The following is a 25,319-nucleotide window of genomic DNA, read 5'->3' on the forward strand; positions in this document are numbered from 1 at the left end:
ATCCTGAAGTGATTTTCATTTTTCTTAAAATCTTCATCTTCTCCACATCTTGCTTAAAGCTGCTTTCATATAATTTAAACACCAAAACAATTCCAGGACAATACTGAGGCAAAAGTTGAACTCAGCCAAGCTATGAAGCACGGTGGGGAAATTATTTGCAAATGCTCTGAAACCTCAGGGCCTTGATTTCATTGCTGTCTGATAATTAATCAGACAGCAATGAAATCAGCAGAGAAGGAATTTAACAGGAGTCTCATATCACCGTTAATTTGATCGCATTAGAAAATGAGAAAGCCTCTCTCTCTCAGAGCAGAACGGCTACACCATGCTGGCATTAACCTTTCAAAGTAATCACACATAATTTAGTATTCTTCAAAAAATTTTATTGAACAAAAGTATCTCAATTCTCATCACGTTGTCGGTGATACAGTACCATAGTTGGATCTTAATGATTCATATATGCACCTCTTCTTATTTTGAATATATACATACAGTGGAGACAAGAATTAAATAACAATGCTCAATAACATTCAGATATATCATATAAAAGCTGAGGACCCCATGATCAACACTTCCATTGGTAAACAAATGCACATAGCAAACAAAAATAAGAGGAAAATGCGTGGCGGGACTAAGGTTATAACTTTCAGCTAAGATGAGAATGTATTTGGTTTCTTGACAGTGAAAGATGAATTTTTTTTATATATGTGTATATAAAGAGACAGAAACCTAAGCCCTGCTCCACTCTGTTACGGTTCCTACACCTGTTAGACATGCACAACACACATCAAGGGTACAATGGCATCTCTATATTTACCCAGAAACAATTATCTTTGATTTCACTTCTACCTGAAGTGTCACAAACTGTTTAGCTGGCCATGCTAAAGGCAGACAATCTGGATTTCAGGGTGGATTATTACTATTCATTTTACTTTTATAAAGACAACTTCGTTCAATTTTTCTTTTTTGCTAGATTCAAAGAGACCAGGCTTCAGACCTGTCATATGTTCAGTAAAACTGGACTACTCTCCAAGTCATTTTGTGATTCATTTGTTAATAAAAGAAAGATTTTGTGATTTGTAAAGGCAGTATATCATTTCCTAAATACTCTGAAACAGGGTCTCAGGTAATAACTTTACCATTTTTCCTTTTTAAAGACTTTTTTGGTATAATATCCCTTCCAAAGTTCTCATCGGTCAGATGTGAGAAGGTATTTTATTTCCATGGGCAGGCGCTGGAGCAGATCAAGTGGAATTACTCAGGTTAGCAGAAAAAAGCTTTTTATTATTCTTCAGTCAGTATCGTGAAATACTGGAGAACAGTAACATGTCCAGCGTGACACTATAAAGCATGAGCACAGAGTTATGAACGACTGACGTACTATGGCGAGTGCAGTGCAGCCCTGGAGCCAGTAGTAATGGGTACAAGGTGGCACATTTGGTTACACAAATAAAACATTTAAACTCTACAGGAAATCAGAAGTCTCCACTATTGCATTAGTGCTCCCACCTAGACTGCTTTTAGGAAGTGCTGTATCCAGATTTTAAGTACTACAAACTAACGATGGGGTCTGTGAAGATGGAAACAAGGAGGGATTTAAGTTAAACAAAAAAAAAGGAGAAATTTAAATGAGGAGAAAATGAGGAATGGTGAAAACTCTGAGACAAAGGGCAAAAGGCAAGAGAGTGATTCTGGTCACTTTGTGAAGTCACTGAATGAAGAAGCAACAGTTTAAACCTCCAGAGAGGAAATTAATTTAACTATTTTTTAAAAAGAGACAAAAAAAAGCATCAACTCTGTAACAAGCATTTCTTAAAAAGAAAAAAAAAGTGAAGAAAAAACAATGGCCAGCGATTCGACAGGACAACACCAGAGTTAGGTCCCACAGAGGTCTGAGTTCTCTCTGAACTCTTAAATGTCTGTTCTCCTGTGTGGATTAAGAGCAATGGTGTAACTTACAATGTGCGTGCTAGTAAATGGACATTATGTATGACATCAGAAGGAGAGCTCAACACCCAACCAGGCTTCAGGCGTTCTGTTAGCAGCAGATTTGGTCACTGCAGTTTGCACATCTTAGATTGAGAGGCTGTTTTGTTTTTTCCTTTTTTCTCGTATTTAATTCTTTTGGCATGGTGTTGTAAATGAAGGATGCAGATATTTGCTGACACAGTGCTGGCTGTCTTCAGGTTAACGGCTCGGTTGGAGAGCTAGAGAAAGTTTCGCCTGCTCACTGCTAGGACAGATAAGACGCGGAGGTGCGAGAGAGGATCTAGACGTGGTACAGACGCCACAGCAAGAGGGTCCAGAGCTAAGGCTTGAGTTAAGACAGTCGGGGAGTGGCATTAGTGTTTGGTGTATGAGAGTGCATGTGTGTGTGTATGAGCATCCAGTGTAGGTGTGAGGGTGTGTAAATCACAGCAGTGCTTTGACCAGGTACAGCTTCTCCCCATGTTCGCTGGTGAAGATGGGAGCTTTCTTGTAATGCTCCACAAGTTCATCCATGGAGTTAAACCTGCGCTGGCCAATACAGTACACTCCGTCTGACAGCTGCACTTTAAAGTGCTTATTCTTACCCACCGCCTTCAGAGACACGGAGAAGTCACTGGGCTGAAAAACAAAAATGCAGACAGTTGTTACGGTTAGAAATGTGAGAGAATGACTGGGGGAAAAATGTGGAAATAAATTCAAAAGCAGACTGTGTTACAACCAGCAGGTGGCAGCATACGCCTAAACTTAAAGAGCTTGAACTACATTCATCCAACTGCAACATGTGAAATTCTGGTGTTCCGTGAGGAAAATAAATAAATAAAATGAATAATCCCATATACCATCCAACCCCACGTAAAAAGGTGTTTTAATGCATGTCATTGCTCTTCTTAGATGTTCAGTCCGTGCAGAGTTTTACTCTTAACGCTTCAATTTCCACTGCTGTAAGTGGGACGTTTTTTCTGAGGTTACCTAAAATCCGAATTTAAAGTGTGACCGCATGCAAGCTGTATTTATGACATCAAAAACGTACTGAAGAAATCTGAAACCCTGCGCCAAGACACAACCTAATCTTTTTTAGATGCACTTAAAATAAAAAAAAGAAGAAATTCACTTCATAACAGCTGACATCAGATGGCTGCAGTGCAATGACAGAGGTGATCTACAGCAACAAATAATATACAATTCAATTTAACGGTCACCGTGAATTGTCCTTTTCATTAAAAAGAAAAACTTTTTTTAATCTAATAAACTCTGTCCTGCATGGAATCTCCTTTATTCCTCATAACACAAAGATGCATTTCAAAGCGGTTGGTTTGTAACCATTTTCAGCCAGTAATGAAGCCACAAAGGCTTTTGCTCCAAACCAGATTTATGCCTTCCTTAATCAGCAGCTTTTCAGCCGTGCTTGCATAACTGAAGATATTTCAAGACAAGCTTGTTAACAATATTATGTGGTGTAGGTACTTTATTAGGTTATACAATGTCACTGGACCACAAAAAATGGTGGTTACGGAGAGAGCACTGTGCAGGCTATGCCAGCATACACTCACTGGCAAATTCATGTTCAGGTGCTCGTCAATAAAAATATCTAATCAGCCAATCATATGGCAGCAATTTAATGCATTCAGGCATGTAGACGTGGTCAAGATGACTTCCTGAAGTTCAAATTGAAAACCAGAATGGGAAAGGAAGGTGACTAAACATTAGGGGTGGGGGAAAAAATCGATACTGTGTAGTATCGTGATATTTTGTTTGCTAATAACGTATCGATACAGGGACAGCAGAAATCGATATTTTGTTACAAAAAAGGTTTTTGTGCTCTGACTTCAGAGCATGTTGATCCTTTTTCTGAGCAAGAATCCTGACATTCCTTCACTGTCCAAATGTGTTTAACTTTTTTTTGGCAGCAATAAACATGACAGTTTACTTATTTTAATTTAAGACATGTTTTATTTTAATTAAGTTTAAAACTTTTTTATTTAATGTAAAATTATATTTTGTTTTATTTTACTTTCAAATTCTTCAGTTGCTGAAGGGGCTGCATAGTTTTCATAAATTGCATAGTTCAGAATAGCTATAATTGTACCAGATGGTTGCATTCAGTTAAGTTGGACTAGACTGTAATACAAACCGTTCAGTTTGTCAACAATAAAACTGACTGAAAAGAGAAAGACTGAGTGTGAGACTTTGATATTAGATAAAATGAATATTGATAAAGTTTACCTTTATGTACAGAATCTGAATATCACAAAATATTTTTAAAAATTGCAATAATATCGTATCGTGCGTTAAGTATTGTGATAATATCGTATCGTGGGATGTATGGTGATTCCCACCTCTAGTAAACATGTGACTGAACTGGCACTGTCATTGGCACCAGACAGGCTGGTCTGAGTATTTCAGAAACTGATGTTCTACTGGGATTTACTACATAGCCACCTCTGATGTTTACAGAGAATGGACTGAAAAGGAGAAAATATCTGCTAAGTGGCAGTTCTCTGTGTGAAAACGTCTTGTTGATTTCAGAGGTTAGAGGAGAAGTGCCAGACTGCTTGGAGCTGACAGGAAGAGAACATTAACTTAAATAACTACTTGTTACAACTTAGGTGCGCAGAAGAGCATCTCTGTATCCACAGCACGTTGAACCTTGAAAGAGATGTACTACAGCAGCTGAAGACCACATCTGGTTCCACTTCTGTCAACTAAGAACAGGAAACTGAGGCTGCCACTCACATGGGCTCACCAGAATTGGACAACAGAACACTGGAAACACTGGAATTGTTGCCTGGTCTTATAAGTCCCTATTTCTGCTTCAACAATCAGATGGTAGAGTTTAACTCAGAATCCATTCTGCCTTGTATCAATGATTCAGGCTGGTGGTGTAACTGTGTGGGATATTTTCTTGGCACACTTTGTACTCCTTAGTACCAACTAAGGATCATTTATCAACAGCTGAGCATTGTTGCTGACCATGTCCATCCCTTGAACAGCCCAGTGTACCATCTTCAGATGTGGTTACATGATAATGCACCATGTCTCAAATCATCACAACATGACAGTGGGCTCTCTGTAATCAAATGCCGTCCACAGTCATCAGATCTCAATCCAATAGATCAACTTTTGTATGTGGACGAAGAGTTTCGCATCATATGCAGCTAGCAAATCTGCAGCAGCTGTGTGATGCCATCACTTCAACGTGGACCAAAATCTCTGAAGAATATTTCAACACCTTGTTGAATCTGTGCCAAGAAGATTTAAGATAGTTCTGAAGACAAAAGGGGGTCTAACGTGGTGTAACTAATGAAATGGCACATACTGGAGTGTAATTATTACGAGCTTCAGCAGCAACGCATCACTGAAAAAACTTGAGGATTTGACCAGAAGCCTTTTGTTGTTATTAGTGTAAGCAACAGCAAAGGGTAAATTCTGTACAGATTCTACAAATTCTACAAATTAAGCTTCTAAGTAGTTAAAAAGATGGATGAAGAAAAAAGAACACAACAATCCTTGCTAGAAGTAATTTTCACTGAGAGTGTAATTACTGTAGCAGTTTCTGGTTAAATATTTCTCCGACCAGCTGCTTCTGCTCTAAGCATGTGAATGTGAAAAATCATGTGATTGCTTATCAGGTTGCGTCTAATGTTTGTGTTAAATAGGACTGATTACTAAAAAGGTCAAGATTTCATATACATCATGTCTTTAAGCTTTTAAAATACTTAAACGCAGGTCCTGACATGGAGAAACATGCGGACTATATTTCCAAACTGCTCTTTTTTTTCTACCAGGATTCATCCTCAGTTTCTCCCAGTATCCAAAATACTACTCTATCATGACTTCACCCAAGTGACTCACCGATGACTCGCTGTCTCGTATGAGGAAGTCACCCTCTTCGCCTTTCTCGTTGAGTATGCACTCAGCCTGGTGTCTGGTGATGTTGCCGTAGTACCAGTCCCTGCCAGCGAACCTCCCTGAGCGTGCCGGTGCCAGGAGGCGGTTCTGTGGGGAGCTCGACGTAGAGGAGGGCGGGCCAGGCCGCTCGTCCAGCATCGCCACATAGTTTTTAGGTACCAGGCCCACCATGCCACGTGAGTTTTTACACCTCCACCACTCTGGGTCGTTCTCGGGCTTCTCCACCACTTCCATGACTTCTCCCTTCTCAAAGTTTAGCTCCTCCTCTGTCACAGAGCTGAAGGGGTAGAGAGTCTGAACCAGGTGAAGAACTCCCCCACGGCCACCTGTGCGCCCGTTTGCCAACAAAGTTCCTTGAGAAGCTTCGAGGTATCCCTGCGAGGAATCGCCCTCCCCTCTATCATCTGACCCTCCGAGCTCCTCTTGGACGTAATTGGAGGGAAACCAGCCTACCCGCCCCGCCTGATTGCCCCGCCACCAGCCGTCACTGCACTTCTCCATCACGATCACTCTGGAGCCTTTCACCAGGGTCAGCTCATCATCCCTCTCTGCTGTGTAGGCAAACTTAACTGTAGCAGGGATATTGAGGTCATAGATTCTCTCTGCTGCTCCTACCCCAACTCCTCCACCCCCACTGCCATTGGAGGGGTACTCTGTGTCTGAGCTTGGTGTTGGGGAAGCATCTCGGGCACTCGTCTTCCTCTTAGTTTTTCCTAAACCTGTGCACATAAACAGAAGAGTAACGTTACACAGATGGTAGCAAACACACAATTTTTTCCCCACATTTCTACCAGATTAGTCATATCATAATTTGGTCTCCGCAATACCCCACTTTTCTTACCAGGTCAACACCAATTGTGTCTGTCTGGTGCTAGTTAACAAATCTCATATGTCCCCATAGCTTGTCTTATACATGTCAGTTCAAATAACTGGATAGATCGCTCGTTCTACTCTGCATGTACTTTCCTGGTCAGACTTGTTCCAAATTGTTGACTATGCCACTTTCCAGTAAAGAGTCAACATGGCAGACTTCTCTCACTTGCGTCATACTTTCACTTCATTTGTACAAACTGTTAGAGTTTGTATTGTTGATTGTCATTTATGCTTAGAAATATTTACTTATATATGCTTAGAGTTTTGTAATTAGTTGTAGATTGGTAGAGGTTTTGATCCTTGATAGTCTGCAAACTTTGTGTGTATTAGACAGCACTTTGGGAGCATGAGAGGTCATACCGTGTCTTATTATTTTATGGTAGGATTAACGTAGTTGCGTCTGTTCTAGTCTAAGTGCTCTTTGTTTAGATGAACTGCAGGACTTCCTCACCGTGTTATCTAGGATGAACCATCTAGGGTGAGGGGGAGGCTACCCTCTTCCTGACCAAGGATGTTTGACCCTTTGATCAGCAGTCCACACACACACACACACACACACACACACACACACACACACACACACACACACACACACACACACAGGCAAGGTACTCTTTGTTTGTATGTAGACGTCATATGTTAATGAACTTATGCATATTCATGTAACCTCAATAAAAGAACAGTGGTACGGGAGAACGGACGAGACCAACTGGAGTCAAGCGGTTGTCCGGTTCTCTCCCGTGCACGAGTAACATGAAGAACTTTGCCTATTTGTGTCTTGCTTAGCAGTGTAATTATATTGTCTTAACGTTCCAGCGAATAGGTTCAAGCTACAAACCTAACACAAACGGTCCTCTCACATACACCTAGTTGGTTTAGTGTGTTTAACCATGTCTGCCCAGCTTAATAACCTAGTTAATCTGCAAAGGTGCAGAATCCATTCTGCATCCAAACTTGCATTTAGAGATAAAGATGTGATCATTTTTAGGATGAAAAGGCTTTTGTGAAGCATTGAATAGTTTAGTTTTAAAATTTTGCCGTTACAAATTCTAATAAAGAGCACAAAGGGCACCCAATGATAAGTGGGAAATGTTATAAACAGCTGAAAAGTAGGAACTTTTTCAAATAGTCATGGACATTACTTTACTACCAACATCTAATGTTCCAGGTTGTTGGAGAAAGTCTATGCCCCACAGCTCTCTGATATATTTCTACACTACCCTTATTAAGAGAGCCTTCAGCAGCTGCACGTGTGCTTCTACATGAAGCTGCACTCATCGCAGAGCAGGAGGATGCAGGAGGATGCAGGGGACTAACAAACTGGGTCTGCCAGTACTCTCTATGGCGAGTGGCAGAGAGGAGCAGTACATTCAGCTGATCAAACAATAGATAAAGATGCATAGCAGTGCATGGAGGGGAGAAAAAAAGAAGAAAAAAAATTGCTACATTCAAGCTTTCAGTCATTGTGATCTTTTTATATGAATAGTGCTGTGAAAGCTTGAAAGTCCGTTTATTCCATTCTCTGTAGAGATGATTCCATACTCAGGTCCAGGCTCTGAGGAGGCTTGGTACATTTTTACTCCAACAGCATGTTTGGGATCACTGTCATGCTGAAAAATGAAGTTGTTGCCAATCAGAAACATTATAGATGATATTGCACGGGGATCAAAATCTGATGGTACTTTTCTATTTTGACAAGATCCCGAAAACCACTGGCTGAAATGCAGCCTCAAACCATGACAGAGTCATGCCTGTAAAAACTCTGTTGTACATCTCTCCTGAACTCCTCTGTATACACGGATGATCATTTACACCAAAAATTTCAGATTCTTTCCAGTTCTTGTGAAATTTTGCAGTAGCAGTTTCAATTTATCTCAGTCTTTTATAGTTCCCAGCTGTCATTTCTTTTGTCCTGCACTTGTCCAGTTAAAAAAATAAATAAGTACACTCTGGAGATATGCCTAGTTTTGTGCTAAAGCTCTTTCAATTCAATTTTATTCGTACAGTGTCAAATCACAGAACAGTTGCCTCAAGGCACTTTGTAAAACTGCCGTCTTTGGCATTTTTCATATATTCAACTAAAGAAATGGGAATACATTATGTGTTTTTGTGACAGGGTGCTATTAACAGACCGCCTAAGGTAAAAATTAGTTCTTTGCTATACTATTATGACACAATAATGGTTGATCCCTTGAGGCAGGTGCCTTTTTCTGCTTCAGTGACTCATAGGTGAATGTTAAGTTGCTTAACCAAAACAGCAGCAAACTGCAAAACAGCAACAAAAAAAACATTCCTGTGAAAATGGTCAGGTACTAGGATTGGACTGAAAACGAACTAAAAAGCAGCCACTGTCCAAAAAACATTGAAAGACCTTCAGAAAGCCTGGAGAAGCATTCCTCAAGACTACATTTAAAGTAGAATAAAATCTGGTTGCTTGGAAGCCACATAAAGAAATGAGGGGAGCTCAGGATTTTTGCACAGTAATGTAAACACTGCTGGAATGACGGCAGCCGTTGTCGTTAACATGTGGGTATGGTGATTTTTTCAAAGAGTGGCTACAAAAATGTATTTTTACAGAGCAGAGCAGCACCTTGGAAACAGCTGTTTTGACTGCTGCTTAACATGGGCCGTACTTCTGTTATTTAAAACTCCTTCAGCTATATGATAATACAAACATGGGTAAATGAGAACGGCTTTTCTGGGATTTCTCCTGTCGTAAAATAAAGTGTATATGAAATTAGATAGTAGCAGATGAGCCAACAGATGCAACTAACTGACAAAAAGGCTGATAATAAATTGCACCGAATCACAAAATTTGCAAAAATCTGTATTAAATCAGTCGTCAAGTCTTTCACTGAATTACACTTTAGTAGTTCTGACGTTCATACATATGGGCCCCATATTGTACCAACACTAAACATATAGAGATATTTCTGTTGTTGTGGGGAAATGGCATCAAAAATGAACCAAAACTGCTGGAAGGATGAAGCTTCTTGATCATCTCACATTTTGTGGGTCTTCAGACTCACTGGAGGGATGTTCATAAGCAATCAAAAACTGAATTTTGCATAATATGTTCCCTTAATCTTGTAAGAAATAACTAAACACTAATCAGTTCTTGTATATGAGCAGTAATGAAAGTTGCAATAACCTGAAGTAGATAACTGGAAGTAAGCAATAGTTAGAATGGCCTCGGCTGCTAGGGGAAAGGAGGCAGTTACAGTCACAAGAAAACTAATTGAGGCTGCAAGTTGTACTCATGGGCTGTTTGAAGCATTACAAGTGCAAAAAATACTTTAGATACAGGATATGCTATGAGAAACCTCAGAGGTAAAGGGCAGAGTGATACTCGCGATATTAGAATTAAGAAAGAGCTACTCCTCCACTCACACCGAGCACCCCCGCTACTCATAAGGATTGAAATGAAAGCTCATTATCTGCTTGGTATTCTGACGACATCATCTACAGGCCGTGCACACATCTATTTAAATCAAAAGGCTGAAAATAGTTGGTGCTGACAGGGAATGAAAACTGGAGCAGCCACCATGGGCTTGATAATGACAGGCATATCTAGGATCAAAGTCAACTCCTGTCTTACCTGTCTCTGACTTTTTCATTCATGTACTTTCAAAGAGAAGTATTTAAAAACGCGCGTGCATTTCAGTGAGACCTCAAGTTAAAGTCTCTGAGCTGAACATAACCAAGGAGATCTCCTCTTTTCTCAAATTCATGTTAAAATAATAATGATATGCCACACGGCTGACAACATTTATACCATTTACTTGACAGTTGAGGCTTGTGTCATATGCTCATGTGTGCCACTAATGAGTGAAGTGAGCATCTTGACAGCTAATCACCCATTTGTGCCACAGAGCAAGCTGAAATGTCACTGCTGAATAGAACATTTACATTGTTTTGAAAATTGCAGGGTTCACACAGAGTACCATGAAACTTGTTGGCAGAGAGAGGGAGGAGAGAAGAAGTGGAGTGAAGAGAGACAAGGGGTCCCTTGGCAGCTGTTCCACACACACACATACACAAAACATGCAGGAGACCAGGCACATCAGAGGCCACAGCTGACAAAAATGCAAAGAAGAGGGATGAGATAGGAATAACAAACAGATCATGTTTATGGATAGCATATATCTGATAGCTGTGTGTGTGTGTATGAGTGTATGGGGGAATATTCTGTATCCAGTGACTGCAATCCAACTACTAGACTCTTGGGCCCATTTCAGGTGAACCTTTACGGATAATTAAACACACAGACATACACACACCACCGAAGTAAAGACACCTGACTGCATGGGGGTGTGTGTGTGTGTGTGTGTGTGTGTGTGTGTGTGTGTGTGTGTGTGTGTGTGTGTGTGTGTGGGGGGGGGGGGGTTACTTGTCAAAGAGGCTAAATCATCCTTTGGCAAGTTAACACTGATACGCGCTATAAAGTGGGAAATGAATTCTACAGTGTTTCTCCCTCGTTCAAGTACATATATGGACCGAAGCCAAAAACGGCTCAGCTGTTCAGTCTGTACCTCACTAGTGTAGCGCCCAGTCAAAGATGCCAGGGTTAATTTCTTTCCTAGCGGAAATGTTGCTTTTATGTTAAAAGCTGTGGTGGCAATCGACTAGAGTCTCATTCAAACATGCACTGCACCACCGTATTTCTATAGGCATCAAATAGTCTTTAACCTGACAGATCTCTAGTATAATCCCTGAGTAATCACTAACTGTGCCCATTTAAGAACACCAGCAACAATTGTCTAATTCAGAGCAAACGAGTGGGCATCATGTGTCCTCCCTCCTGTATGTTCTAACCAGGCAGCTTCTCCAACTAAACCAGAGTACTTCCAGTACCAAGAACCTGCCCGACTATACCCTGCTGAGCACCATGTGTGAGAAAGCCCAGTTGTGAACAATGTCTATCGACACTGTATAGATTTTTCTCTGTGTGTTTTGTAATAACAGCTCAGTGAACTAAAAAGTTGATTCTGGCAATGCTTGTTGCCACACACCAAGAACTCTTGAGCACATGCGTGAAAAACCGATCACGGTCAGGGGTCTCTATTAAGTCATTAGGAACATTAATGCACAAGTGACCTATAACTGAATGATAGAAAGCAATGGTACCTATCCTAGATAGGTACACATACCTCTCAGGTGCACATTTTCCCCCCCTAGTCATTTCCACTTCAAGGCACTGGCCTACTGGTTTGAGCAGCAGCAGGCTTTATTCTCTCCTCCCACACATTCACTCCCAAAGTTCACCTACCTCTTCATCTTCTGAAAGAAGACTCGATTTTCAAGCCCAGAGGACTTCAACTCAGAGGGAAGTGAGTTGATGAAAGCCTCAGTGTCTGCATGTTGCAGCATATTGCTTCACTCTATAACTTAGAGTTGAGGACAGTTGAGGGGAAAGTTACTGTAATAAATAAGTCCACAAAATCCAACATTGCCCAGCAGCAAGTCTGTGCAACAATCAAAAAGCAATACCTGGTCCTGGAGGAAAGTATTGGCACTGACTCATCGAGTGGTATGATATAGGAGTAGTTGAAGTGAATCACATGTGAGCAATGCGTGTGTGTGTGTGTGTGTGTGTTTTTTTTTATAGCAGCGTTGCTCTGTTGATATGAGTACCATGGGAAGCAGCTATGGACACCAGTATACCACTAGTGAGCCATGAGCCAAAACATATTCAGTATAGTTGCTGGTAATCTGACTCTGTTGTAGGGATGTGCAATATGACAAAAATCTCATATCCCGATATAAGACATTTATTGTCCTGACAACGATATAAATCACAAAAATGTAACATTTTCTGTGAATTCTGTGAATCTCGGGCAACTCGACTTGCGTGAAGTGTTTCCAGCTGGGTGTCCTTTACCTGGAGTCCATGAATGAAACTATACATTTTTAGACATAAGTTGTAACGGCCACCATTTCTTTCAACGTTTGAGTCTAAGGTTTATTGTTTAGCACCTGACGGCTCTTTTTTGCTTCTCATCCGTAAACTCTCTGCATACTCTTTCACGTGATTCGGTTTATTTTGAAAAGTCTCAAAAGGATCTTGAGCTTTATTGTGAAAGGTTTACGTGGGAAAACAAACAAGCGGACAGCGGAGCCACGTGATGGTTTTACCATCATTGTTGCTAACGACAACACGTAAAAACAGGCTCTTGTCCATCCGTAGTGTGGTTATATTAAATATAAGAGAAAGAGAGAACTTTAAGAAATTAATATAGCCACTACAGTGACAATCAAAACGATGAAAAAACATTGCTTAGTTTATTTCACAACACCACAAAACAAACGGTAGCGTAATAGGAAACGATAGACATTTTTATATCGTCATTCGATATATATCATTATATCGAACAGCCCTACTCTGTTGTGTTAAAAAAGATGGGTGAACAGAAGTTGCTAGAACCCAAGACCTAGAGGACTAATAAAGTGTGCTTGAAATGGCTGCACATTCTTTTGAAGCTTGTATAGTTTAAGCAGGACACAGGTCTATTTAACGTAGCACTGACAATGACCATGTTTATTAAAAAGTGAAGTGAAATGGGCCATGGGTATGCCGCTTTTTAACCTGAGACAGGAAGAAGTAGGGCTGCTCAATTAATCGAATTTTAATCACGATTACGATCTGGGCTTTCAACGATCATTAAAAATGACTGAGCCGATTATTAGCCCCTCCCTAATTTATCCGCGACACCTTAAAGGCCGGTCCGTGAAAATATTGTCGGGCATAAACCGTCCGTGGCGCAAAAAAGGTTGGAGACCGCTGATTAAGAGGACCCGAGGGAAGCCCGGAAAGCTAAGCAGAAGTTATTTGGAGAGTGACTGCCGTTGGTTGAAAAGAGAGTTTAAAAAAAAAAAAAACTTCAGTGGTGTTGCACACCATTTTATATTATTTTTTCAAGTCATTGTTAACCCTTTAAAGCCGGTCAGAGCAGCACGCTCCGTTTTGCGTAACTATTTTTAAATCCCTGTAGAACCTGAACCGTGTAAGCTAGCGCAATAATTTGTTTTGCATATGAAACCGGAGGAGTTGTACTTACATCTGATGCCATCAGCTTGTCCTCGGTCACGGTTTCCTTCCACATATAGCTTTGCAAAAATTGCATAAAAAGCGCTTGCAGGAACAAAAACATAATATTCCAGAAACACGCTTTGCCGATCCATCAGCTGTTCGTAACACTTCCCACAGTGAAATGATGCACATGCTGTTTTCTTTGCAAATTTGCATCATAGGATTGTTTTTTGTTTTTCCTGCAGTATATAAAAATTGCTGTATCTCCAAAATAAAACTATGAAGACACTCAAAATAAATTTCCTGTGGTGGGAAACTATTTTTTGCAACTTTATTGTATTTAAAGTTTTGAGGGATAAGCCTCTTAAATTTCTCCAAGTAGAAATATATGTAAACAAAACAAAAGCGATTTTCAATTTTTTTTGTAGTTTATTGCACTTTTTTGCAATTTATGTAATTACTATGGACTTAATGCATACATATTATTAAAATATGGGCTATAACAGTTGTATTGATGTATAGCAACTTGAAATGCTCCCACAAATGGCACTACAGCATGTAAAAAAAATAATATAAGCTCTGGTGGACTCTGTTCTATAGTAGGTCTTAAAGGGTTAAATAAATATCGTCAAATAATCGTGATCTCAATTTCAGTGAAAATAATCGTGATTATCATTTTTGCCATAATCGAGCAGCCCTAGGAAGAAGTGTTTTGCACAGCTCCATATTCACCCACGCACCATCACTCACTGATCGCAGCAGTACAAACAAACAAACAGACAACAACAATAACAACAACAAAAAAAAACAAAAAAACAAAAAAAACAGGTGGACGGAAATCAAATTTTTCAATATGTTGCACATTGAGTACTGGCCCAGTTTCAGGATTAAGTAGGACTTTAGCTGAATTCTTTCAGTCATTACTGTTTTTATTTCCTGGGAGAGCAAAGTGGGGCACAAGGCAGCACGCAGCCATTTAGAGTTCAATTTTGCCTCGAGTGATGTTGATGATACAGCCACATTAAAGCACAGAAAATGAAAAGGAAAAGCTGAAGATAACAATAATTATAGACTACCAACATGCTGCATAAACACAATGGACTGACTGAAGAGATGAAAAATAGAAGAAAAAGGCCAGGCTGCTGAGAGGATGAAATAATCAAGCTCCCAGCCAATCAGATTCTCCATTTCAGTGTGTAAGTTCCATTAGCGGCTGACCTCACCTATTGCTCATCACTTCATCATGACAGCGTACTCGCCTATTGAATTTTCTCTGGCTTTTAACACTAAAGAGCTACTAGCTGGAAGCACGCTACTTAGACTGAAATGGAACTAGGCCATAATGATGTAGTCGATATGTAACTTAGTCAGGGGACAGAGAGGTAATCCATCATTCTCGCACAACCATTAGGCGGTTGATTTCTCCACTAATTAAACCACTGATCATAGAAAAGCAGAGACCTACAGTGACGGAGAAAAGAGCTGATGGGAACAATACTGAGGTGGGGGAGTGAGTGAGGGGATGCTATTGTCTCTGTACACAGTGAACTCTTATGAGGGTGACAGTGGCAGGCTGTGCCACGCTAGCCCACATGAGGCTACAGAGTTTCCCCGAGGGCTGGTAGCCACAGAGCTGAGAGTAATCAGAGCATTAGGCTAGACTCCTTTTAGCTCTTTCTCTATTCTCCACTTCACTGTCCTCCCCTCAAATCAAAATATGGGTGCCTTTCAGGGCCACACAGTTACTATTTTTATTCCAGTTGCGCAGCAGGCATTTCTATTTTTTCCCCTTCTCACCATATCAGTCTCTTCTTCACAAAAAAAGGTATGTCATACTAAAAGTGTCAAAACAGATGAATTTCAGTGTTGCTCTGCCTCCGGCTCTTTTCCTGCTACAAAAAAAACAAGAGCAGGCTTATTTCTTGATGTCGGCTGTTTACCAGGACACACCACAAATCTGTAAGCGATCGGCCATCTCATTTGTGAAGGCTATTTTTCTCGGTGGTCACCTCTGTGGCATTTGTACTCCGGGGGGCAACTTCTTTCCAATCATTTTGTCACCCTACTCCTAAAGTCCAAAAGAAATATGTAAAAATAACTTAGATATCAAGTATTCGACTAGCGCGTGTTCTAACAGGACCCCATTGTGAGACTATTTGTCTTGCTACGAGTTATAATAAATTAAACAAATACCAGGATGCCTGACAGCCATCACAGATCATATTTTGGAGCCGTAGCTGAAAGCTCAGAAATAGATTCCACTGTGCAGCCGCACTAAGGAGCTCACCGTTAATTTAGGAATGTCTCAAAATACCAACATGCGCTACTGTACAAAAAGTTAAAGTCAATGCTCTCCGGCACGTGTGAAAGCCCTGTGTGCCACATATTCAGTCTATGCCACTTTAAGCTGCTGTATTATGCATGAGGTCACATGTAAACTCTACTATATCTCTGTTGATGTCTTGATTGCAAGACAGGCAAGCACATAAAAGAATTACACTTATTTTTCTTTTAAAAGTCTGTCAAACTTGATGCTAACAGACAAACTTTGCTGTCTTTCATCCATATTGTTTTTATAATTGGCTATTACAAAGAAAACCTCTATTTTTGATCAGGGTGCTTAAATGGTGAATGTTAAATGTATTTAATTCATTTAGCCATACTATATTCTCTGCAATCCCTGTCACAGGCTGACAGCTATGGCAACATGTAATTTCTAATATATTCAAGTCACGAATGGGGACTGAGAGACAAGAGTGCTGACAGCTGAGAGCAATGGGCAACTCAACAAGATCCCTGCAGGGCACAGTAACAGCTCCCAGCAAGGGGGTAGACATGGTGAAGAAATCATTTTACTTTTTTTGAGAGAGAGAATTCAAGCAAACACAAGTGCACACACACAGACATCTGTTTAACACCGCATCTTATCTCCTCCACCACGGCGCACAGAGTATTGAAAAGAGGATGCAGAGATTTTCTGCTTTTACTGAGAATAATCTCCTGGCAGTAGCAACTTGTACACACAAGGCAACCTTTGACTTCTAAGCAGCGTGTGACTGAATTCCTCTTACCCAGAGTGTCTTTGATGTTCTTCACAAGTGAGCCCTTCTTCAGGCTGTTCTTGCGCTCGACGTAGTTTGATGGCACATATCCCGTTTGATTGGAGGCGTTGCGGACACGCCACCAGGTCTTCGAGTCGTCCAGGAGGAAGAGACGCTCATTTTTACGGATGTCAAGTTCCTGGTCCTGCTGGGCCGTGTAGTCCCACTTGGCTACAACAATCACCTCCTCTGTCATCTTTCATGGAGTCCTCCTGTGGGGGGGGGGGGGGGGGGGGGGGAGAGAGAAACCTGGAGTGAGCCAAGGACTAAAACTCTTTGCGAACTGCCATACAAATGGTGTACATCAGTATACACATTCACTTATGTGCTATTAGTAAGCACATAAGTTAATTATTATAAGGAAATACTGCTTCTGACTCATCACCTGACTCCAGCCATTAGGCAAGTTATATTTAATCTATGAATCACAACCATAAAGTTGTTATTTTGTTACTTATTAACCAGATTTGCTGTCCAACATTATTAACAATGACAATTACTAACAAAAGACTGCAAAAACATCTTTTACAAAATGTCAAAATATGTATTTTTCCCCCTAATGCAAAGGATAATTTAGAGGTGAGTTTATGTGAGGCTCTGCACTGCTGTGACACATAAGAAGTCATTACAAAAATAATCCATACTCATCCCTGCACAAAGTTATTAAACCGCTTATCCCAGCTCACACTGGGCATTATTCTGCATACACCCTGTACGGGGGTTCCAGTCTATCAGAAGGCTAGATTACGTAAGCAAGCTAAATATGACAATCTCATGTTTGTGAGTCATATTTAATCAAAATTTAAATAGATAATTCATTGGATGGAGACTAGAACAACTCTTCAAACTGCTAATGAAATTCTTACTGGCAAACTTTTTCTTTTTCAGGACAACGGTGCTAAAAACATCAACCCCTCAAAATAAATAAATAATAATTCTCAAAGGACTTCTTTGGTAGAAAACAACAAACACACAAAATCAATTTGTGTGCTCATTTTGAATTCACCCTCCTCAGCACGCACACACATCCACATTACTTTGCCTATTAGATTTTTCTGACAGACAGTGAGCAATTACATGCTCTACTTCACCAAGCTTTAGGTAAGGTCATTCGACGTGAGGCATTGACAAGGAATCACTTATGATGCAACCAAATTTGGGGGAAATCTGCACAGAGATATAAGGAATGTTTGATGGAATTTTTTACTCCAGTTTGTGAAAATCCGCTCTGTGATAAAAGCCACCTCATGGTATGAGAACCATCTTAACAATCCAGTTTATATTTAGCTCTCTGCCAAGTAAGGAGTCTACAAGTGGAAGCTCGATTACTTCAAGACATGACTGACGAGAAATTAGTGGAGATTATAAGGAGCCTTTTGAAGATACGGATAAGTTAAATAATTGACAGTTGAAAGGGGTGTTATAAAGCTTTTTTGTCATCTATTGCCAAGCAACTTAATCAAATAAAACTGCCTGTTTGATATCTACAGTCTAATCTAATGTAAGGCTATCAGGGAGCTATTGTGAGGCACCGAATTACAGCAGTAACAAAGGTCAGGGTTCAAAACAGACAAGCACAAGCATGGGGAGCATATGTATGCATGTACATGGATTTGACACAAGGGAAACAATCAGCAGCACAGATTTATAATGCAGGGGGATTGTATATTCCCTTACGCCTATAATCATTTACATTTTAGTCTTTAATGAGAGGGCATAGCACAGATAAAGAACAACCACAAAAGAGATTTATGACTCATGAGAAGAGGAGCTGCACAAATTAGACCGTATAAAAAGATTCCATTACTGGTGGAACGATTGATATCTTCTGGGTAGGCTACATTTTATGAAATGCAAATGGAAGCACTCTAAAGCTCCGGCTGTTTTTTCAACCGGAGAGATTCAATTCTGCTTCAATTAGGCCACGACCGCAGAGACAGTGCAGCCGATACAGAATACATTCTTACAGTTACAGCCGAAAGCAGGGTTGTGTGTCACTGCACGACAGCATCTAATAGCCGCTTTCTGTCTCTGCAACAGAACAATAAAAACTGAAATGCAACAGTTTGAGCAGATGAAATCTGCACTCATGAATGTGTCTCTGCTTGTTGTCACTAAGGCTGTCAAACTGGATTTCTTCACGGGCTTGAGCACGGACAACAGAAGAAAGGAAAGGAGGAAGGTTGTGCAACGCTGTCATAGCTTAAGTTCACCCTAAGTTAAATTACTCAACTTTCCAGGAGGTGACAACTTTTAGTGCACTACAAAGAATTCAGTAGGAAAAAAAGAGACAGAAGGGACAGTTTGATTTTCAGGAAAAGCAGCAGCTGTGCTTCTTTGGAGAGGGCAGGAAATTGAAGTGAAAAGGCAGATTTATGACAAGATGAGGGACAGTGACGTCAACTCTTCTAGGAGACAGGAGGTATGTGAACGTGCTGTGGCCTTTATCTGCCCCAGGCTACAGCTTCTAGGCCGAGCTACTTCGGTTGCATGATTACACTAAACCCGAGGAAGTCTGATTGGTTATATGCTGTACAGTTGTCGCTTTTAAGATATTGTAAAGCACATAAGAAGTGTTCAACAGCAATAAATCTGGCCACACTTCTACACAAGAGTGGTTGTTACACTCACTCAGACCTTTGAGCTGAAAGTCGTTTTCACGCTTGTAGCGCAACTAAATTTGAACAAATCAAGTAAAAAGCAATTACACTGATTCCTAGATCTGAGCTCATTCGTGGTTATACTTTTGACAAACAAATTAACAGCTGCGAACATGCAACCAGCTCCTTCCCTCAACCGATTTGCTGTCATCACAAAATGTCAGTGTCACATATAATCCATTGTATAGACTCTAGAGCGTAACAGCAGGTCTTGCTGCACTTAACTGAACTTTATGTGCTTACTTTTTTCCACCCCACTGGTGTCACCCCAGCGAGTACTCATTAAGGAACAACTGATGATTATTAGATGAGACTGCAGTGACAAACAGGTAGAAAAAAAAAAGCCACAGTACCGTCATGTTATGGGGGAGTGCAAAATGAGTCAGCCTTATGTATCTGTTGATATCAGCTTACTACAGAGAGTATTTGAGCAAAAACATAAGCGAATAGTAAGGCTAACCAAAATAATAAAACGAATCCAAACTAAGACAGTCTTAAATATCAGTATAAACTCCGTAACAATGACACACTGGCCTGATTAAAACATTAAAGACCCATTTGAAACTGTTAATCACATTCTTCATTAATCAAACCACATTTTAAATTGTAGGTATAACGTTGCACAGACATGATGCAATAGTGTGGAGATTGGGACTAAAGTTAGCCGTACTAACAGCTACAGCCTTCCTGCCTTGCAAGCTACCATCCAGATGTCTGTGCAGACACTGCTTAGGTCCTGGGGTTTTTTTTTTAAGTTGTTGGAAAATACAAAACATACAAAGCACAACTGCTGAACAGCAGCAAAACAAAGTGGTTACACATTGCACCAGAGTAACTGAATAATATGTGACCATTTTCCCCCACCATCCTATCATGAGCACTGCACCACCTATCAACCATTAGGCCAATTTCTGTCTATTTGCCATCCTTGCATCAGGCAGAGTGATGGCAATGCTGCTTCAAATAAAATCTGTCATCCTCCGTCAGCTATCACGTATGACACAGTGGCAGCTGTATCACAGCTCACTGTGATACCCACATCGCTCTTGCTGTTGCAATGAAATCCATCAAGGCAGTTAATACAGAAATCAGCCTGAATGCCTTTTTTGATACAGTGAACTGAGCTTAAAAACAGGATCTGCTAAAGAAAGAAAATTAGAAAGAATTGCCATTTAATAGGATCAAATGACTTCCTTGGTATTATTAACAAACAAGACAGGTGGCTAAACAAAAAGGTCTCTCTCTGCATGAACGCACACAAATATACAGGAAAAGAAAATAAACCAATTTAGGCGAGTGTGAATTTGAAAGGGGGGGGGGGGGGGGGGGAGCCACACATTTGAGTGCTTCTCTCATAACCCCCCGTTATTCAGCTAAGAGAGTTATGAGAGAAAAGATGAGCAGCAGACTGCTGAGCTGGGCTTCACCAGCACTTCACAACTCCCTTCTAAGGGGGTGTTAGAGGCCCTTTCAAATGTGCACAAAGAGAGGGTGAAAGTAAAAGTGGATTATGAAAAAAGAGAGGATGTTTAAAGGGTGAAGAAGAAAAAAAAAACATGTCTGGCAGAGCTTTCCGTGTTCAGCATTCAGGTCAAAGCTAGCCAAAATTCAGCCAATGGGAGAACACTTCCACCTCCCCCCTCCACTCCACACTGTTTGCAATAGTTGCTTCTCACAGGAAGGAGGACCGCTTTACTCCCTGCTGGCGATCAGTGTCGGAAGCATTTGGAGTGCACTGAACAGACTGAAACATGAGGAAGCCAGATTCACTGCTACAGCCACTCTGGACAAGGCTCTGCAATTTAACGAGGCCTAATGGTCCTCTTCACAGAACGATTCGTCTCCAGCAACATAACCATGCCAGAGCAGCATTCAATGCCTTTCACATACAGTCAGTGTTGACAATATTTTCCACATGTATGCCTGCTGCCGTCTCATTTACCCCAGTTTTGCAGGCTGAAAAAGTGTGGCAGCTACGTTGTTAAACAGCAATATGTTACATCCTCTCGATAGGCTTTCAGTGCATCACCCACTCACACACAAAGTACATTTTCTGTCTCTCACAGCCCTTCAACAGAGGGTGTGGTATATGACACGAGCTCATCTGCCTCCGTATTGAGGTTGGCGAGTGCTCTTCAGTTTCAGGAAAATAAATGGGCGCTATACACATGGATGCCATCAAAATAATAAAAAGAAGAAGAAGAAGAAAAAAAAAGCACCAAACTCAAACCACTCGAGGACAGCTCGAATACAACACCAAAAGCGCTTCTTGCTGTCTTCTCAAAATAGAACTGAGAAGAAGGCACACTCAGACCACACAAATAGAACCCGGCCTGCTATCACAACACCATATGACTGAACATCTGAAGACAGAGGAGGCTTTATCAAATTCAACTTTTCCAAAGCTGCAAAGCACAATCTAAACCAGAGAACAAACACAGCCAACTCTAGTAATAACATCCCTAAAAATCCAGCCCCGTTTTCTGATGATTCCATTGAGTCTGAGCAGCAGACCCCAAAAGAAACATAAACAGAAGTATCCAAAAGTAAAGCCAAATAAATGTTCAAGTATGAGGTTTTAAAGTGATACTACACTATCCAGCACTGTGCTTTTAAGTTTGGGATTTGTGGATGAGATTAAACAAAATCACAGGCAGGCTTAAGCATCCTACTATCATTACATACTTCAATTCTTATATTGGGGCATTTAGCATTCAGTACCTTTTTAGCATCTTTTAAAGTTTTTTTTCCCCTCTATAAGATCAGTTTATGTACTACATAGCCTGTGATTAAAGTTCCAAATCCTCTGTGCCTGTAGAGTGAATCTATTTAAACTATAATTACAAATACACACAGCCCCAAAATACTAAAATTATGCTTTTTTGTTGCTGCGTTGCCCAAACAAAATATGATTACATGCACACAAGCCACAAGTTAATATGCTGAGCTTGTGCAATTCAGGTGCACGCAGTCACCTGAAAACAGAGTTTAGAAAGTTTTCTGTTTAACCCTCTGAAAGCAATATACTAAAATTCCTGCTGCTCTAGCAGAAAAGCATCCGACTGTTCACATGAGCCGAGCTGGAGCGCGAGCATTCAGCACACAGATGGCAATAGTCTTCACAAAAGCGCCAAATTATATCCAGCATGTCAACTCGTATTAAAAGCTTTGGGTGTTTGTATTAATGAGAGTATTAACTGCTTCTCATGGGGGGGGGAAAAAAAAAAAAATCACTTGACATAAGGCCAAACAAACAAGCAGGGACTTGCTTTTGGGGCCTGCTTGTTTAAAAGCACTGTAAGTGTTAGTAAGGGTTTTTGATACCTTGTGCGTATACACAGAATGTGCCATTGTAGCGAGTACAACCAAACCAGAAAACAAAAACAAACAAAAAAAAACAAAACAAAACCAAAAACCATGTCATGGAAGTTTTAGGGTGTGTATTAAAGCACCAAAAGACTAATTGAAAAACGAAAAAAAATAGATACATTGAAATTTGTAGTTGCCATAGCATACTGTGCATTTTTATATAATCAATAAGAAGTGTCACAACACAACCATAAATCTTAAGCTGCCTAAAAACCAATGAAAGAAACTTCCTTCTTTAACAGGACCTTCCTCTCTATAAGCAATTTTTCACATGTCACTTTTATTTTCTGTCATGACTTCAGTTTCTCTCCTATACAGAGCCAAAATTGTTGAATCGATCTCCATGACAATAATCATGGGTGGTCCATTTTTCACTCGCAGGGCTTTAAAATAGAAAAAAGAAAAATAAGGTGGAACCAGAAGAGTGTTTCCAAATGCCTTATGAAGACACCATTAAAGAACAAGGTTGGTGTTAACATATTTTATGATAACTTATGTATTTCATGTTAAAAATTACATAAAAATGCATATTTAACACTTAATCTCAACAGTGAATCTGTTCTGAATGTGAAGTGTTATTTAATCTGTTGATGTTAAGATACAACTGTACAATATCCACTAATCAACAAATCAGTGATTACTACAGCAGGACGTGATGTGCCTTACCAATCCCTGCATCACACATGATCTCTGCAGACAAATGGCAGGTGGTGTTTTTCCTACTTAAGTGTTTCCTATTTAAACTTTTTTTTAATGATTGCATTATGCGAGTTGCTGTTTTAATTAGCATTTTCTTAATTTAGCAACACAGCAGTGAAATCAGGTTAATTTTAGATCATTATTCCATCGTAATGATTGCAGTGAATGATGATAAACAACACTGAATCCCTACTGCATCGAGTTCCTGCTAAATTCCCTATTTTCTCTCCTCTTCACGCTTAAATAGCAGACTTGGGTTGTTTTCTCTACTCCTTGATGCCTACTTTAACTCCCTTCGATAACAGTGCAGAGCTTGTTCACTTTGCACACCTCTCTGCACTCCAAACACATGACACTGCTCTACTGTGCACCTTGTTTTCTGTAAATTTCATAACCCAAACCTCTGTGCACAACCTCTCCCCGCTCCATGGCATCACCTATTAGCATTGTTTTCTTGTATCTGTTTTATCCAGTTTTGCAGCCCTGGTTCACATAAAAATAGAGACTTTCTATTCCTTAACAGTGTGATACTATAGTATTCATCTCCCTTGACAGAACAACAAAAGGCAAGCATTGTAAAGCACAGTGGGGCGAGTGTAGTGAGCACAGCTTTGATGTACAATGGCAATGTTTTCTCTCGATTGGAGTGGAGACAGAAAGCACCTGAGGTGATGCTGTGTTTGTGTCTGTGACAAAGCTCGAGAGAGAGAGCGATAAAGAGGGGAAAAAAAATGTGTGAAAAGGGTCACTTCCAAGCCAAACACCAAAGATGGTGCACTGGCTTTAAGCTACAGACATGTTTAATTAAGTGCACCAGACTATTTTTCTAATCCCTCACCATAAACCATGCCTCCAAGGATCTGCGCTCTGCACGTCAAGACTAAAGTGGTGCCCAAACACTAAGCTTTTTCGAAAAACAAGCCTTTATATTGGTTAATTGTATTGCAGTCTGGAAAGGGCTTTGGACTATGCTGATTCAGGTATGCAGGACACATGATGACCACTTGCTACCTGCAACTACTATTATTATTCCCTGCCCTGTCTCATACCATCACAGTTTTACTCAATCTCACGCCACACTGACCTACATCATACTAGAGAGTTGCTACGACTGATTTGACTGGGTTGCATATTTGTGTTTTCAAATGCATCTCCGTCAAGTAATGTCTAGAAAAGCTCAGGGATGGAGTCCCTGTGTGAAAACTGCTTAATCCTGTGTTCATGTCTGCTGCATTATGTGTGTGGATTGCAGTAGACCAAAGCAGAGGACAGATGGTTGACTTGGGCAACAGTGGGAAGGAAGAATGCTCAGTGCATCATGACAAGCCCACAGTATCCTAAGCCTAGCAGCGTAACTAAAGAAGGCTTCAGGGTCACCCGATCTAGTCGTAACTATAAGCTTTATCAAAGTCTTAAGTGTGATCCTAAAAGTAGAGCGTGTCTTTTTCCTGAATCCAAACTGGGAGCAGTTCAGGGGCCTGAAAGCTGAAGACTCTTTCTCCCATTCTACTTTTAAATACCCTAAGAACCAGAAGTAAACCAGCACTGAAGTCCTCTATTGGGGCAATAAGGTACTATGGGGTCTTTAAATTAAGATCTATATAAGATCGATATAAGTGCTATATATATACATATATACATATGTATATACATATACATATGTATATATATATATATACTAGGGGTGCA

The 25,319-nt window shown here is 40.3% G+C and overlaps 1 protein-coding gene across 1 annotated transcript in view; it reads right to left on the reverse strand.

The window, feature by feature from the left end:
- Positions 1–1,263: 1,263 nt before the first annotated feature.
- Positions 1,264–25,319, reverse strand: part of LOC113007710 (cytoplasmic protein NCK2) — a 41,596-nt gene continuing 17,540 nt past the window's right edge. The window contains exons 2-4 of the mRNA XM_026144569.2: positions 16,873–17,114; positions 5,842–6,617; positions 1,264–2,607 (exon numbers count right to left, since the gene is read on the reverse strand). Coding sequence (XP_026000354.1) covers positions 2,413–2,607; positions 5,842–6,617; positions 16,873–17,098 — 1,197 coding nt within the window. The 5' untranslated portion in view covers positions 17,099–17,114 and the 3' untranslated portion in view covers positions 1,264–2,412. The remainder of the gene's footprint in view (positions 2,608–5,841; positions 6,618–16,872; positions 17,115–25,319) is intronic.

Source organism: Astatotilapia calliptera, chromosome 16 (genome assembly GCF_964374335.1).
Source record: "Astatotilapia calliptera chromosome 16, fAstCal68.1, whole genome shotgun sequence".
NCBI classification, from domain to species: domain Eukaryota; kingdom Metazoa; phylum Chordata; class Actinopteri; order Cichliformes; family Cichlidae; genus Astatotilapia; species Astatotilapia calliptera.